General features: G+C 35.6%; 1 protein-coding gene across 1 annotated transcript in view; it reads left to right on the top strand.

Annotated features, from left to right (window-relative positions):
* The first annotated feature begins 501 nt into the window (after nucleotides 1-501).
* Nucleotides 502-17,369, top strand: part of Ppp1r3a (protein phosphatase 1 regulatory subunit 3A) — a 40,042-nt gene continuing 23,174 nt past the window's right edge. Inside the window, exon 1 of the mRNA XM_031381197.1 lies at nucleotides 502-1,322. Coding sequence (XP_031237057.1) covers nucleotides 535-1,322 — 788 coding nt within the window. The 5' untranslated portion in view covers nucleotides 502-534. The remainder of the gene's footprint in view (nucleotides 1,323-17,369) is intronic.

Genomic DNA, 17,369 nt, shown 5'->3' with positions numbered 1-17,369 from the left:
CTTGACCCCTTTACACTCAAAGTTTGAGATGGTAAACCTCAGAAACTACTAGTTATGATTTTTAGCAAACTGTAGATCTCTGCAAGTCACAGATGTTCATACATTCCACTGTCCAAACTTGCCTACTTCATGGACTGACTTTCCTCACAGTACATATTCATTATTTCCCTGCTTTTATTTCATTTATATGCTTATATCAATTAGATAAAGCAGCATTTTTATCCTTAGTTTTAATATTCTCTAATGACAAAAATAATGTTTAACATCTCTTCAGAACTGAGCTCATCCACACATGCAATTTTAAACATAAAAAGTGAGATCTGGAACATCCCGGCCAGAGTAGCTTGAAGGCTATCATATGAAAGGCCTTGGAGGCAGGCTAGCATAGCTTACAAGCCATTTGGACCTATTTATAGGGCTGACTTCTTTTGCAATGTCAACTGTAACCTTACACTTATTTTAAGCCTCAGTATCTCAGATATCAGCCTCTCCCAGCTGTACAGTTTACTCTTATTTGATAAATCAGAGAGACCAATGGAGCCTGCTGGAGTACCTAGTCAGATTAGCAAAGATAACTTTTTAGAAGTTCCTAATCTGTCTGATTCTGTGTGTGAGGATGAAGAAGTTAAAGCGACCTTCAAGCCTGGCTTCTCCCCTCAGCCAAGCAGACGGGGGTCAGGATCTTCTGAAGACCTGTATCTGGATACTCCAACCTCAGCTTCCCGGAGAGTTTCTTTTGCTGACAGCCTTGGATTCAGTCTTGTGTCAGTTAAAGAATTTGATTGCTGGGAATTACCAAGTGTTTCAACTGATTTTGACTTAAGTGGGGATGTTTTCCACGCAGATGAATATGTTTTATCTCCACTATTTGACTTGCCTTCTTCAAAAGAAAAGCTTATGGAACAACTTCAAGTCCAGAAAGCAGTGCTGGAGTCTACTGAACACCTTCCTGGGTCAACAAGTGTGAAGGGCATTATTCGAGTTCTGAACATTTCTTTTGAGAAGTTAGTGTATGTGCGCATGTCTTTGGATGACTGGCAGACACATTATGACATTTTAGCAGAATATGTTCCTAATTCATGTGATGGTGAAACTGACCAGTTCTCTTTTAAGATTTCATTGGTTCCACCTTATCAAAAAGATGGCGGTAAAGTGGAGTTTTGTATACGCTATGAAACTTCTGCTGGTACATTTTGGTCAAATAATAATGGCACAAATTATATATTTGTTTGTCAAAAGAAAAAGAAAGATCCAGAGCCTGCAAAGCCATTGGAAGAAGCTCCTAGTAGACAAATAAAAGGCTGCTTAAAGGTAAAATCAAGGTGAGCACATGTTTTATATACTTTAATGTTTACAAAATGTTGTTATTTTGGATGTTACAAGAAATAACAAATCTAAAAATGTGTTTCTTGTTCATAAAAGTAATTGTGTGTCACATTTAACAGGTCAATACTTCTTAAACAATAGCATTCTCATATTCTTAATTAAGGAAAATTCATATGTAATACAGTAGTGGGTGGAGTGTATCCTATTTGCTTTGATTTCAAAACCTGAGTTATAGAAGGTTCATTTATGAAATTATTTTATTTAGAGTACATTTATTTGTAATGTTTCTCATATGCCCATACTTCACCCTGAAACATACTTAATGTATATAAAATTGTATTTAAACATGCACCTGGTGCTCAGAAGTTTGTAGATTTTTCAGTAGCTGCAGTGAAGATTTTAATTGCTTAGTGGGTTATATAAAGACATTTGGAGTAACCTATAGCATGTTAAATCATAACAAAAACTAATTGTGAACTAATAAGACAACTGTGAGTGAAGTATACATTGCACATAAAACTTCATGATTATATATCAAGTTAACATTATGGAACACAAATTAGTATAATTTAGTAAAAGTAAGTGGAGCAGAATAATAATAAAAAAAATGACCCAGATAGAAAGAAGGATATCAGCTATATTGATGGGAGTTTTGGGACACGACCCCTCATTAGTAACCCAGCTTGTCTGTTAATGTCGAAATATAGAAGTAGCCTTCAGCTCATTCTGTAGTACAGAGCTGGCTAATTTCCATGACAGTAGGTCAGCAGCTAAAACACTCAGGAACACTTCAATCCCTGTCTGCTCTTCTCCACATCCCAAGGAAACAGGCTCCCTTGCTCTTCTAGCAGCAGGCAAACATTTGATTATTCTTAGAGTGACAGTCCTAAGTATCCCTAAACAAATAATTTAATAACTTCACCAGAAACATTTTAATATGATGAAGAGAAAACTTTATAAAGACTGAAAACACTCAGAATCCAAGTGCTAAATAGAAACTTACAGAAATTACTTTGAGAAGATATTAATAATTTTATGTTTTAATAGATAAAGTATTAAGTAGTAACTACTAGACTGGTTGATCTATTGGATTCATGAATTAAGCTAATGTAGGGTAAAGCAATTCAAATATATAAAAAAAACACACTTTCAATTTTATGTTTATGTCATTTGAAAGAGGCATAGTCTATGTTGTAAGCTATTCCAAGTTTCTAATTTCAAACTAAACTTTTTTAAGCTGTAATTTATATTATTAAAGAGAAAACATGATTATAACCTCTGTATATGATAAAATAAAAATTAGATGTTTGTGATAATACTTAGTAACATTACCTACAAGGGAAAAATAACAATTCAATGAAATTCAAACTAACCTCTGCACAAAAAAAAAAAAAAAAAAAAAAAAGCTATGTATTTTTTGCCAGGCACTGTTAGAGCAAGGAAAATTTAAGAAATGTAAAAATGTTTGGCCAAAGAAGCAGTTTTAAACTCAGTATGTGTTTCTACGAGTTAAAAATCTAGCTTCAAAATGTCAAGCAGTACATTCAGAAGATATTTGTGGGATACATTTCACTTGCTACCAGAATACCCAGAGTAAACAGGGGGCAGCTGATAGGCCTGGCTTAATCATGCACTCTAGCCATGGTTTCCCATGAATATATATATTCATGTACACCTTTGTATTCAGAACAGTAATCATCAGTTCATAGCAGACACCACTCAGGTTTTAATATTGCTTTGGTGGAACAAAAAGCTGAGAAAAACTGAACCACAAAATGGTCTGAAGGCCTGTAAAGTTTCCTAATGAGTTATGAAAATGGAAAAACCTCTTTCCTTCGAAACCACAAATACATTTTCTGTACTTCTATAACCTAAAAATGACCAACATAATTCAAACCACATTTTGAAGAAAGCGTTTGCGTCTGGAGGAGGTTTTCTGTGCTGAGTTTCAGTCCAACATGAATTTTTACATCTGATTTATATACCACTCAAGATGGAGTGTCTAAAGGAAATCCTGACAGATCCTCAGAACAGCATGTGCCATAATAGAATATTTATACAGCTTTTCCATGATATAATTTATATGCAATGGGCTTTCAAATATTCCTAAAACTCACACAAGAGAGCATTATCAAATTTCTAAATGAATAGTGCAGTTAGATTTCATTGGGAAGAATTTAGTTAGGAAAAAAGAAGGCTCCCTCATTAGTATTATTTTACAAAATGCACTTATGGTTAAAATAAACTAATAGTCATTTGATAAAAAATTATAGCTTCAAAATATCTTCCCTGTAGAAAAAAGATGTATAAGATCTTAAAGGTCTTTTACAACATTTCTACACTCCCTGTGATGTTTGATTTGGAGACTTTTTTAATGAGATAAAAATAAACAGAAATACACATGAATTTGTGTTTCTTACATACAAGTAGGTTAAGAATAAATAGTGTGGAGAAAACTCAGAGTTAAAATGAAAATTAAGGTGACCTGGTGCACAGAGTGACAACTAACTTCAATTACTTCTAATACCAAAGTTAATTTCTTATCAGTGTCTGTGAGATTGTGTTTCCTGAAAGTGCCAATAATCCCTTCTAATAAGTATAGAGCAAACTACATGCATACGTTGGATGAGACAAGATTTCTCTTATGCCAATAACCCACACAAGCTTGATACTTTCATTTTTTTCTTTTTGAATATTTTTATTCTTTCTTTGTTTTCTTGTTTTGTTTTGTTTTTTTGCATTTGGTGTTTTGATTATTATGTGACTAGAGGTTGATATTTTCATTGTGGAAATTTTTCTCAGGTTAGAGTTTGTAAATGTCTTTTTTGGTATGGTGTGTCTGTTTTCTCTTGAGGCTTATTACTCTGTGATTTGAAATATATAGAGAGAAAGAAAATCAGAGTTAGTTACTAATAGGCATGCGACTGCAAGTGACCCAGAGTATCTAGTATCAGTGAAAGGCATGCATCTTGACATATTTGTTAGGTGTCACCACACATGTGCCAATAGGGTATGTGTTAGCAAACAAACTAAGAAATCTACAGATCCACATAAGTTAAAAATAGAATGCAGATATGGTATGCTTGAAAAATTAAACATATTTGAGTTCCATGTCTTCCGTAGAGTAGACAAGGCAAGACAGATTGATTTCCTTTCAGTTGATTGTTGGTAGCAGTAGACTATTGGGGATATTCTTGATATTTTTATTATATGCATATGTGTGTGTGTGTGTGTGTGTGTGTGTGTGTGCATGTATGTCTGTACTGGCATAGCGTTCAGTTCTTAGGAATTTACTGGTAAATTATTAGTTAGCTGCTTTAAACAATCCAAACTAACTCAGCTTGAGGAATCTGTAAAACCTATACTAAGACCCCCACAGTGCAAACTTTTAATTTCAGGGTTCATAGATATACAGGTGGAAAACATTCCTTTGTCTCTTGCAAGTTTTTGTTCAACAAGAAAACTTAAAGTTTCAATTTCCTTGAGATATGTTTGACCTTATAATACGAGTATCTTAAGATGGGAAGGGAACCTAGTAGTTGCTAAAATTTCTGTATTTAAGAGACAAAAACTGAAGTTCTATTATTTTCAGAAATATTTTGGGGTGGGATTGCTGTGTATCATAGCACACATGAAAAAGTCAAAGGACAACTTATAGGAGCCCGTTCTCTCCTTCCTCCATGTGGGTTCCTGGGATTGAACTGAGGTCATCAGGTTTGGCAGCAAGATTTTAAAGCTCAATTTGCCATCTCTCCAGCCCCTAAAGACCATTCTTGAAGAATTAAAAGAGACAATATTTTGGGCATTGAACAAACTCACCTTTTAATATAAATAAATGAATAAATGGTACATATGATGCGTAGCTGCGTGGCATCTTGCTATTTTTATCAGATCAGCTTACTTACCTGCCTCATAAGAATATCAGGATGGCCAACATGAAAAATAACTGATATTGCAACTTTAAAGATTCACATGAATTTGAACACATACAAGTTAGGCATCCTAAGCTCTCAGAACTGTCACCATTATTGATAATCTTCAGCAGATAACTAATTTCCTGACCCTTGGACTTATACTTTATTTTTCTCCTGACATCAAACACTTGGTGTCTCGATCCCTCAAAGAATTCAATTGTGTAAATTTAAGGACAGTGTGTCAGGTCTTATGATACTAAGCAGCAGTAACAAATGGGTAAATGAGGCAAAAATCTTGGGCCTGTGAAGAAAAGGAGCAACTCTGGAAGAACAGAGCTCAGAGGACAGATAGAAGTGTGGGACAGGAAGAAAAAGAACCAACCAACCAATCCCATAGCTATGGCTATGAAGAAGCCACAGACTAACAAATAAATTATACATATGTATGTATATATATGTACATATATTTGCATATGTGTGTGTGTGTGTGTGTGTATGTATGTGACTTGGGTTTTAGATTACAAAGTTAGAAAACTGGCTTTCCCAGTTTTTTTTTTCCACACCACCTGCCTAATGTGTGCTCTCCAGTATATACAAGATGACCTCACCTGGTTTTCTCTTTTATTTTATTAAGTGAAATCAATTTATTATTCTAACTAAAGAAATAGTATGTATAGGTGTTGAATGGTATTTACGACTTGGCCAGGTGAATGCAAATAAAACCCCCAAGTGGCCTTAATACCAAGAAAAGAATGACTGGTCTTCACTTTTCTTCATATTTGACGTATGGAACCAGGCACATGAAGGAAAAGGAGAGAGAAATTCTTTCTAAAGTGTGGTTTAAAGAATACAGAACGTTTATCTTTCAGAACAATAAAATCATGAAAACAGGGCCAAGAAAAGCACTAGAAAATAGGTATGAGCTAAAGCCATGGTGTATGTTCCAGTCACAGCCACTGGACTGTGAGACTTCCTTAATTTACACATCCCACGTAGTTTGCGATCCTGGAAGTAGTCCAAAGCCATGTAAATAGCTCCACGAGGCCTCTGGGACCTAATGTGTTCCATACAGAGCTCATTTTGAATACATACTAATTGTGGAAGCTTGGCCTGTTTAAGGGGAGGGACTTCTGGCAAGGCCACATGGAAACATAAAACACAGCTGCACAGGCCCCTCAAGAGGGTGCCGAGAGCTGCCAGCTGCTTGACAGTGAGAGGCCAACCTGCTGACTGTCCTTGGAGACCCACCAAGGTTCCATGGCTCCCTAATGTTGTGGAAGTCTGCACCCTTATAAGCCTAGACTACTATTGCATGAATGTGAAGCTTTCTGTCAGAAGAAAGGAGTAGGGGGTTGTCCAGCAGTGTTAATCAATCTCTAGTAGAAAAAAAATCACAGTTGAAACCATATGGCAAGTACAAGTACGTCTGGTGAGCCCCCTCTGAGTCCATTTCCTCCTCTGAAGCCTATCTTCAACCGGTAAGGTTAGATAGAACAGCACAACTATGAGACAGATCCCGTATTATATCCACCAAAATGTGGTGTTATAGAGCTAACTTCAGGTGGATTTGACTCACCAGTGTCTTGTTGGACTTAAAAGATATGCTGCATTCTGATATTTTGCTGCACTGATGTTGCCTCAAATATGTATGTGCTTGCGCACACTCACACACACACATACACTCATGCACTCTCTCTCTCTCTCACACACACACACGCACACACACACACACACACACACACACACACACACACACACACACACCTGTCTTCTACCTCAAGTATAGACTCGTGTTTCATAAGGGTTGTCATGTACTCATTGAGATCAGATACACAGCGACCTTTGAGATTGAATAAGATAATGCAAATGAATTTAAAAGTCCAAACTGCTGTGGGGAACAAGTCATATTTACATGGATAATTGTGACAAAGATTGGGTCTGGAATAGTCTTCTCTACTTGGGTTCTAAAAACAGTAAAGTGCAATACAAAGCAAATTCTGTCTTTGACTCTAGTTACCATTTTAACTTGGAGAAACTGTATCTTGCCTCTATTTTATTGATGTAAAATTGGAATAACAATTACTACTTGGCAAAACTGCATTAGAAACCTATTAAATTACACACATATGCACCAAACCAAGTCACTGACATTTGGAGATATTCCAAATTGTAGTCTCAATGGCAGTGGTGATAAATTCCAGAGTTTACCATCTTGAATGTGGCTAGCTCTATGCCTAGGGTAAATGGGGAAATGCTTTGCCTCTCATTATCATTCCTTCTGCCACCAAGAAAGGTAATATAAATAGTTTCTAAAATTAGTCACATTCAATAAGCTCTTGACACTAACCAGGCAACTGCAAAATTGTGCTTCTGTGGAAAAGTGACTTTCAAATCTCAGACACTGGTAGTTAATCTCTCTCTCTCTCTCTCTCTCTCTCTCTCTCTCTCTCTCCTCTCTTTCCCTCTCTCTCTCTTTCTCTCTCTCTCTTTCTCTCTGTACATATGAGGAGATGACATACATATATATGTGGATATAAGCCTATTTGGAAATTGGAGTCTAAATAATTTTTAAAATGAATTACAACATGGTTTTAAAATCATTGTGTATTTTAAAAGATGCTCTTTGTAACAAACAAGTCTAGTTATACAGACTTCACCATGTCATCTATTTCTATTCAGAGGATAAACTTTGTATAATATGTTATACAAATTTGCATGTTTGTCACCTCTGTGTTTTAAGGAATATTCTGTGTCCCACCAAGGTACACACATTTTCTCAGACAGAGTACAAACTTGTCCTGGTTCTCTTCTGATGCCTTAACTAATATGTACTTATCTATGATTTCTTTTGAAGGGTTAATTATACACCTTTGTGTTTAAAACCAAATGAAAAATATCCAAATAAAGTAATGATCTGGACTTCTGTGCTGTTTGTTTGTAGAGAAATCTGTTGGGAATTGTTTCTAATGCTTTGTCTTATTCGGTTCCCGAATCGAGAATCTGCGTGTTCAGATGCTGAAGGTCCCAGTCCCCATTTGGTTTTTCACTGATTAATAAGCAGCCAATGGCCAATGGCTGGGTAGTGAGACACATGGGACTTCAAGATTCTCAGAAGAAACACAGGCTGGAGACTTGAAGGATCTTAACAGAGGAAAAGAGTAGGATGGACCGCCTCTGGAAGGATCAGGAAGGAGTAACAGCTGAAATATAAATCAGGAGGAAAGTCCTCAGAAGGGTTGCCCAGAAGGGCACTGGGTAGCAGCGATAAGGTGGCCACCCAGAAGGAACCAGGGCAACAAGATAAAACATAGATTTTTTTGTGTTGTGTTTTTTTGTTTTTTTGAGACAGGGTTTCTCTGTATAGCCCTGGCTGTCCTGGAACTCACTCCATAGACCAGGCTGGCCTCGAACTCAGAAATCCTCCTGCCTCTGCCTCCCAAGTGCTGGGAGTAAAGGTGTGTGCCATCACTGTCCGGCCAAAACATAGATTTAAAAGGTAATGACTAAGATCAAAAATTAATGTGACAGCAGATACTGGCAAGGATATGGAGAAAGAGGAACACTTATCCATTGCTGGTGGGATTGGAACCTGGTACAACCACTCTGGAAGTCAGTATGACAGTTCCTCAGAAAATTGGACATAGTACTGCCAAAGGACCCAGCTATACCACTCCTGGGCATATACCCAGAATATCCTCCAATATGTAATAAGGACACATGCTCCACTATGTTTATAGCAGCCTTATTTATAATAGCCAGAAACTAGAAACAACCCAGATACTTCAACAGAGGAATGGATACAGAAAATGTGGTAAATGGATAGAACTAGAAAATATCATCCTGAGTGAGGTAACTCAATCACAAAAGAACACACATGGCATGGACTCACTGATAAGTGGATATTAGAAGTTTGGAATACCCAAGATATAATTCACAGACCACATGACATGAAGCTCAAGAAGAAGGAAGACCATAGTGTGGATACTTCAGTCCTTCTTAGAAGGGGGATCAAAATACTCATGTTAGGAAATACAGAGACAAAGTTTGTGGCAGATATTGAAGGAAAGGCCATCCAGTGACTGTCCCACCAAGGGATCTATCCCTTATACAGTTACCAAACTGAGACACTATTGTGAATGCCAACAAGTGATTATTGAAAGGAGCCTGATATAGCTGACTCCTGAGATGCTCTGCCAGTGCCTGACTAATACAGAAGTGGAGGCTCACAGCCATTCATTTGACTGAGCACAAAGTCCCCAATGGAGGAGCTAAAGAAAGAACCCCAGCAGCTGAAGGGGTTTTCAGCCCCATAGGAGGAACAACAATATGAACCAATCAGTACCCCCTCCCAGATCTCCTAGAGTCTAAACCACCAACCAAAGTGTACACATGGAGGGACCCATGGCTCCAGCCGCATATGTAGCAGAGGATAGACTTGTGTGACATCAATGAGAGGAGAGGCCCTGGGTCTTGTGAAGGCTTCATGCCCCAGTGTAGGGGAATGCCAGGACAGGGAAGCAGAGCAGGGAGAGGGGGGATGAGATAGGGGTTTTGGGGGGGATAAAATTTGAAATGTAAATAAAGAAAACATCTAATAAAAATGAAAGTGTTACCAATTTTATAGGGCTTCAAATTAGAAAAAAATAAAATCACCTTTTTCTCTTCTGAAAATAAAATAAAATAATATAAAATAAAACAAAATAAAAAGTCTTAGGTCAGAATGCTGAGGGGAGAATGTGCTGGCTTCTGGGAGGTTTAGAAGTATGCAGTCATTGAGCTACTCAAGACTTAACAAAACTAAGTGGAGTATGTGTGTCTTTCATTTATTTGTGAATCCAGAGAGCTCTTGGACTGGTGCAGCGCTCTCTTTTTAACCAATTCACTGCCACAGAGATCAAATGTGTATTCAATAAGTCTATCTTGAGATTGTTTTATAGTGTCTCCCTTAATGTTCCTCTGCATGTTCAGTGCTGGCTAGGAGACACATTCAGATTGCAACTACACAGAGAATTCTATTAGTGGACAAAAAGATTGTACTGTGTTTGAGTTCTGACCTTGAAGTGAATTTGAAATTGGTAGCAGTAATTAAAATCAAAATAGTATATTCTCAACTTGATATTTGTAATTCTTGCTGAGTAGTAAAAGAAGAAACACCTGCTTATCTTTGGACAGGACCAAAGTACCAACACTACTGATGTAATTCTGACTTATTTTACATAATTCAGTCAAGATGAAAATGTTCTTTTTATCATTATTTTATATTTTATTTTAAGGATTTTATGTAAGTGGATACACTGCAGCTGTCTTTAGATGCTCCAGAAGAGGGCGTCAGATCTCATTACAGATGGTTGTGAGCCACCATGTGGTTGCTGGGATTTGAACTTAGGACATTTGGAAGAGCAGACAGTGCTCTTAACCACTGAGCCATCTCTCCAGCCCTGAAAGCATTCTTATTAACTATAGTATAACAGAGAAACAGCAAGCTCCCTTTCTAAAGATTTTAATAAATATCTTTGCCTAATTACAAATCACATAGCATTGCTCAGGTAATGAAACTGACAAAGCATATTACCAACATCTGCTTTTGAAGATTAAGATTTATAATTTTATAAAATGTTAACACCAGATAAGTACTTAAAAGAATCAACAACAACAAAAAAATCATATCTAGGCACAAGAGAAAAGTGTTATATTCTTTAGCACTACCATATTATGACTCTGTTTAATAAAGTTATGATCATCTTTTTTAATAGTAATACATCATCTGACTAAATGATTTCATTCTTTTATCCCTTTGTTTTGTGAGTGCTGGGGGGTCAAACCCAGGGTCTTGTGCCTGTACCTGATTGACGCATGCTCTACTGTTGAACAGTGTCTTTAGTTTGTACAACATGATTTCTGAATGATTTTCATTGAGTCAAATTGTAGAAAAATTTGTTTAATTCTATGCTTTCAGACAGAACAATGCCAAAAATTGCCAAGTCTTTATAGTTTCTTCCTAATTATTTTCTGATAATATTATATTGTTTGGTAGCATGCTTGATTATAAACTTCTGTGATTATGTCTATTCATAATACTACATTTTTAGTCATTCAGTTATTCTGGCTTTCAGTTGAATTAAATATTGCAATCTCTATTATTACACTTTAAGCAGATATAGTTTTTGTCATTGTTTTCTATTTTCTGTATTAATGTCTTCAATAATTTTAGATATTTTCCTTGAGGTGTAAGTTAATAAACTTATAACCTGGAAGAGTTTAGATACTTTATAGATACCCATTTTTAAAATGTAACTATACAAATAAGATTTTGAAGATTTGTTTTGAATAAACTGTAAAACTCCAAAGTTCTGTAGAGCGGATGGAATTTAAAATGTATATCATTGCATGAATAAGTCAATACTGTATCTTAAAGCAGAGATTATTTGAAAATATCTATAGAAAACTTCCTTAATCCCTCACTGTATGTATATGTGTGCATGTGTATGCACATGTATTCACAATGCCCTCTCCAAATTTCTAACAATTTGGTTATTATAATATTCTGATCAAGGCTAAATTTTATAAGCCTGGTTGACTTATAGATAATCATAATAATACAAAAAGCAGTGTATCTTTTTACATGGTTTATAAATATACTTCTACAAGAATCTTGGTGCAACTTTGGACTTGGCTGCATTATAAGGCTTGTTTTTATTTGTCATTACATTTCATGCTTTCTTTACTCTAACAAGTATTGTACCCTGCTCACAGGGTAAAAGAAAAACAACTTTCCTTAACTAAAAGACTTATATTAGGCATATTACATTTGATAAAACTTATTTTTGGAAATAAACAACATTAACATGAACCTGCATAGTTTATGATTTTTGTATCTGCTTGCTAAGGTCCCCTGCTGGACAGCACTCCTTGCAAGTTGAGTCAGTGTATTGACAATAGGGCATTTTACACAGTCCCTATACAAATGATTTTACTCTTCAGAATTCCTCATGAATATTATTATTTATAAATTTTACATTTTAATGTATATTTTTATTCCTCTGTATAAAATACAAAAGAACTTTATTGTCAAGCACTTCATTAAATCTATTTTCAAAAACCATCATTTACTTCTTCATTCAGGGTGACTGAAAAAAATATCACAAGGCTATGTTTTCCTGGCCATAAGTGGTGTGGGGTGGCAAATGTTTAGACAAATGTAGTTAAATTACAAAACTATACACCTTTAAACCTGCAAGCAGCTTATTATAGATCTAGACAAAGAAACTCTAACTCAGGTTTCTCAATATAATCCTTCACAGAGCTAGGCTTACAACCGGTCCTAATTAAGTTCCCCTCCATGGCGACCATTGCCTTACTAAATATACTAAGAATATTAAATCTCAATTAGGTAATGGGCCATAAATGTTCCTGAATATATATATTTAGAAAGTTCCTCAAAGTTTATAAATACAAAGCAGTGACTATGCTCAAATGGTTGTAGCAATACAGATGTTACTGAGCATGATGTCTACTCAGTCCATTATGAGTTCAGTAATCCCTGCAAGAGTATCCCATTTCTTCTGAGATCACAGACATCTTCCAATAGGAAGCCTCTAGATCTTTCACATTTCTTTACTGTTTCTATTCTCTCCCTAACTTAAACCATTTTTGTTTTCTTTATACCTTCCATCTTCCCAGTTTAGTCAAGGATTTGATCAATTTTTCTTTCCTACCCAAGGATAATAGTAATCAAACTTGAAAAACAGTTTGAAACACAAACACACACACACACACACACACACACACACACATATTCACACAATACTAATCTTGATATCTCAGCCTATCATTTTCATTGTCTCCATGCAAATTAATAAGATTGTTTCTATAATTACCTGAATTTTGAGACGTTTGGGATTTTAGTTAACACAGAATAAGGAAGTCAAATACCAGCAACAAAGAGTGACTAAGCTCCTTGTATGCACAGATAGAGAGCTTTAACAGATAACAGTTACCAGAGCAAGCTCTTTGTAGGATCTTCATTCATTTGAGAACTGTTTTCTGAATGCAATTTTTCAAGTATTGTCTTAAGCACTATAGATATGTCAGTGACAGACACCAACTTTGTTCTCATGTAGCTCACACTTTAATAGATAAGAAGCTGGCATAGATAATAAACAAAAGATTAATACAAGATTTTAGTAGATAGATGCAGCTATGTAAATAGAAAGGGTCCATTTTGAAGGGAGCCATTCAGCCCTGGCATATGGTCACATGGTCATTGTGCGTCTTAATTTACAGTGAGGGAAAGAGAAGAGTCTTGTTGAAGAGTTTTAAGGTTGAGAGTGTTGAAGGAAGACCTTCATGTTTACAGTCTTCTATGGATATTTGTGTTTAATTCCCTCAGGGGTGACTCCTACCCAACACTTTCGAAGCACAAAGGGAAGGGAACCAGAAAGACAAGGATAAACTCAGGAACTGACTTCTTGCCTTATTTAACAACAAACCCTTTACAAATCCGATTGTTTAGATCTTAGTTTTTCTAAAATGACTCCCTTAGTAATTCTGTTTAAATGAAGATGGGAGTTGTTAGAATTAGTGTGATCAAAGAAGAAATCCTACAGCTGAATTTTCTTTTGAAGGGTTCTAAATCACTATATATCATTATTTGTTTTCATAATGTTTTGTCTTGGATATAGGCTATGGTTTCTGTAAAGAGTAGACAAGTTTGTCTAAAATGGCTTTTGTGAGAGGAAAGTATTTTATACAAATCAGTGTAATGTGCATAGAAATCAAGCTAGCAGTTGAAAAATGAATCTGAAGGAGAGCAAGTCTCTTCACTTATGTACTATATTGGGAAAATAAAGACCAAAATAAATGTATTTACTCATATTTTTATGTGAAATATCTCTTTACACATTATAAAATACCCACAAATTAAACTATTTGCATTATCCATGAACTTGCACTCAAGTTAGTCGACTGCATGTTCTGCCTTTTTAATCAACAGTCACCTCATCCTCATTACATTCACCTCTGGACTCTAATTGTTTCTTTTATGGGATCTAGTCCTATAGTGTCCTTGGTAATATGCTTTATGATGCTTGCATGTACACTAATTGTTTGGCAGTTTGCCACTGAGTATAACAACTAGAAAATATTTTGCTAGGCCAGCTTCAAATCTTCATAAATATGGTCAATTTTATAATAAGCGGTAACAATCAACAAAAATGATGCCGATCTTTTAGAATTATGTATTTTACAGAGAGGAATCATATGTGGTATTTGCTTACTATACACTACAAAAAAATGAGACATGAATTCACTGAGGTATGGGTGTGTAACTTCAATGATTACTTAAAATTAATGTTTAATAGATCTAATTGTAACAAAAATAGAATATACACACAATTTGTATCAACACTAATGCATTTAGTTATGTTTATTGCTCTTCTCAGTGCCGACCTTGCAGTAAGTCTGCAGTAACAAGAGAGTTTTGCTAGGGCTTAATTTTATCCTAGTCACGCCTTCTTACAGTAAAAACTAGTGTAGACTAGCATTAACCAATGTGTCTCCAATCTGTATACCCTGAGAAAAGCGAACAATAATGTGCCCATAATGAGATTCTGCTCTGAAGACCCTGGCTTAAATGGTGTGAGACAAGTTCTAGGTATAAGGAAACTTTTAAAGTTTCCAGATGACTCAGGTATATGAAAGATTGAATGCAGAGTAAAGAAACGATAGAAATGTGATTGAGTTGTAATTTTTAAATATATCCTAAATTTGTTATTAGTTATAGTATCCGGAAAATGTAATAAGACTGTTTAGCCTATGGCAATCGGAAATGTACATGAAATGAAACATTGGAAAAATGTCACCTGAACAGTTTAGTTCATGGGATAGAAAGGCAGGGGAAATGGATTATATTTCTTTCAGGAACAAAGGAGCACTACATAGTATAGTAAAGTAAATTTGCATTTAAAAATAAAGGGAACTTTTAAGGAAAGTTTTCATTTTGAAGACAGTGCAGAGTTAAAGGCAGACAGTAAAACACCGTGATAAGAGGGAAAACATGGATTACATTTTTTTCAAGAGGCTAAAGATAGTGAGATGCCAAAAGACATCTGAGTAAGTCAGAAATGTGAGGTCACCAGTGTCAGTTACATAAGTTCTGATTAGGCTATGTCTTCAGTTGACAGTAATAGATATGGAACCCTGACTTTCTGTAGAGTTAGATGACAACCGTTTCTTTGAACAATTTTATGTGACAAGAAAGAGTGTGAGGTCCATGTGGGAAAGGATTTACAGTCACATGTCCTGTCTGAAAAATGTAGTCATGGGGACTAGTCTATGCTGCAAAAACAAAACAAAACAAAACAAAACAAAACAAAACAAAACCCGGGAAGCTCCATTGGCAACCTTGGTCTTTGCAGGTAGGGCTTTTAGATCATATAAGTTCATCACAATCATATTGGTATCATTTGCCTTAACCTAGGAAATCCCCCCCCCAGTCTACTTCCTGGGCTTTCAATGCATGGACTATGCCTGACTGACTCATCTTTGCATAATCATAAGAATTTTTTGATCTCAGATGAAATGTTTCCTTCCCTAGTAAACCCTTGCCTGGCTACTGCACTTCCCCACGTGTGAGGCAGTTCCTTTATTATTACTGTGTGTGCTCTAGAGGGTCCATGCTACCTCAATCATGCAACATATCCATGAAATTAAAATTTATAGCACTTATTTTAATGCTTTGGTGTGTGTGTGTGTGTGTGTTCATGTGTTCATTCTTCTTGCACATAGGAAGTTTGTGTGTTGTATATCCTTATCTGTCCATGTGGAGTCTCAAGAAGAGCCTAAGATACATTAACCTAGCACTCTCTCTGCCTTATTCCCTTGACACAGGGTCTTTCACTGAACCTAGAATTAGGGAAGCAGCCAGCAAGCCCCTGTAGTGCTGCTACCCTCTTCATAGCACCAGGGTCACTACAGGTGTGCAGACAAAACCAGAATCATTTGTAGTAGAGATTTTCATTTGGGTCCACATATTGTCATACTAAGCACTATGACTTGAGGAAATCTCACCTAGCCCTGAAAGGGATTTTGAAAGTACCAGTTTTTGTTTGTCTTTCATTAGATTTGAAACTTTATGAAGACACAGTCAGTTCAATGTCTGCCTTGTGTCTCAATTTTCAAGACTACTGTCCAGCACATGCTAAATTTTCTTGTAACAAATGCATTTTGAATTTTATCTAGCATCATTTTGAACATTCAATAGTAGTATTAAATTCTTTTAAAAATCACCCACAGAAATAGTTACCAGAATGACTGCAAATTCGGGGTTACACTACTGCAAGTATGTAGTTGAGATCTTTATCGATGCAATACCATCTCAGGGACACTTGGCTCTTTCATCTAAAATGAACAATTCTACATGTGTTTCTGTTGCATTTCATTCTAATTTCCTAAGTATCATATTGCTACTTTGAATATTTCAAACCATATTCTGACTCAGCTTTCTTTATTTCAGTTTCATAGGTTTTCTTAGTAATGAAAACCACTCTAATTCTGCATTTCTCTATTCTAGTCTCAGACCTAAGCAGGACAAGCAACAGTTAGATACTTCATGGCATTTAGCATTAAAGTGAATGCCAGCCAAGATATGAAGTATAATTAGCTGTAGTGATAGTTATTCTAATAAATATTAATTACATTAAAATAATATCATTTTCTGGTAAACAGCTTGAATAAAATAAGAGTGACATAATAATCTACTCAAGGTAGTGAGAACCTAATTTAACTTTTGTATGACTGATTTGGTATTATGTTGTATTTTATGATAGACTACTGAAGACTTCTGTAGACACATTATAAGAGGGTATAGTATATGCAATTTACAAATTAAAAACCAATGATCTATTTCCTGAAATTTCACAGAAAATAGCAGCAAAGTATATTGCTTCCCTAACACATATTAATAAATTCATATTCATTTCATTTAAAAGATTGTATTATACTTTAAATTAGCAGAAAGTGAATAAAGGCAACATATAAAGTCTCAGATGTGACATGTGAAAAGAATAAATTTATGAAATTCTTAGAGAAATGGATGGATCTGGAGAATATCATCCTGAGTGAGGTAACCCA

This window comes from Mastomys coucha, unplaced genomic scaffold (assembly GCF_008632895.1).
Source record: "Mastomys coucha isolate ucsf_1 unplaced genomic scaffold, UCSF_Mcou_1 pScaffold20, whole genome shotgun sequence".
Classification (NCBI taxonomy): Eukaryota; Metazoa; Chordata; class Mammalia; order Rodentia; family Muridae; genus Mastomys; species Mastomys coucha.
Note: the sequence above shows the minus strand (reverse complement) of the source record. Positions and strands in the feature narration are given on the sequence as shown.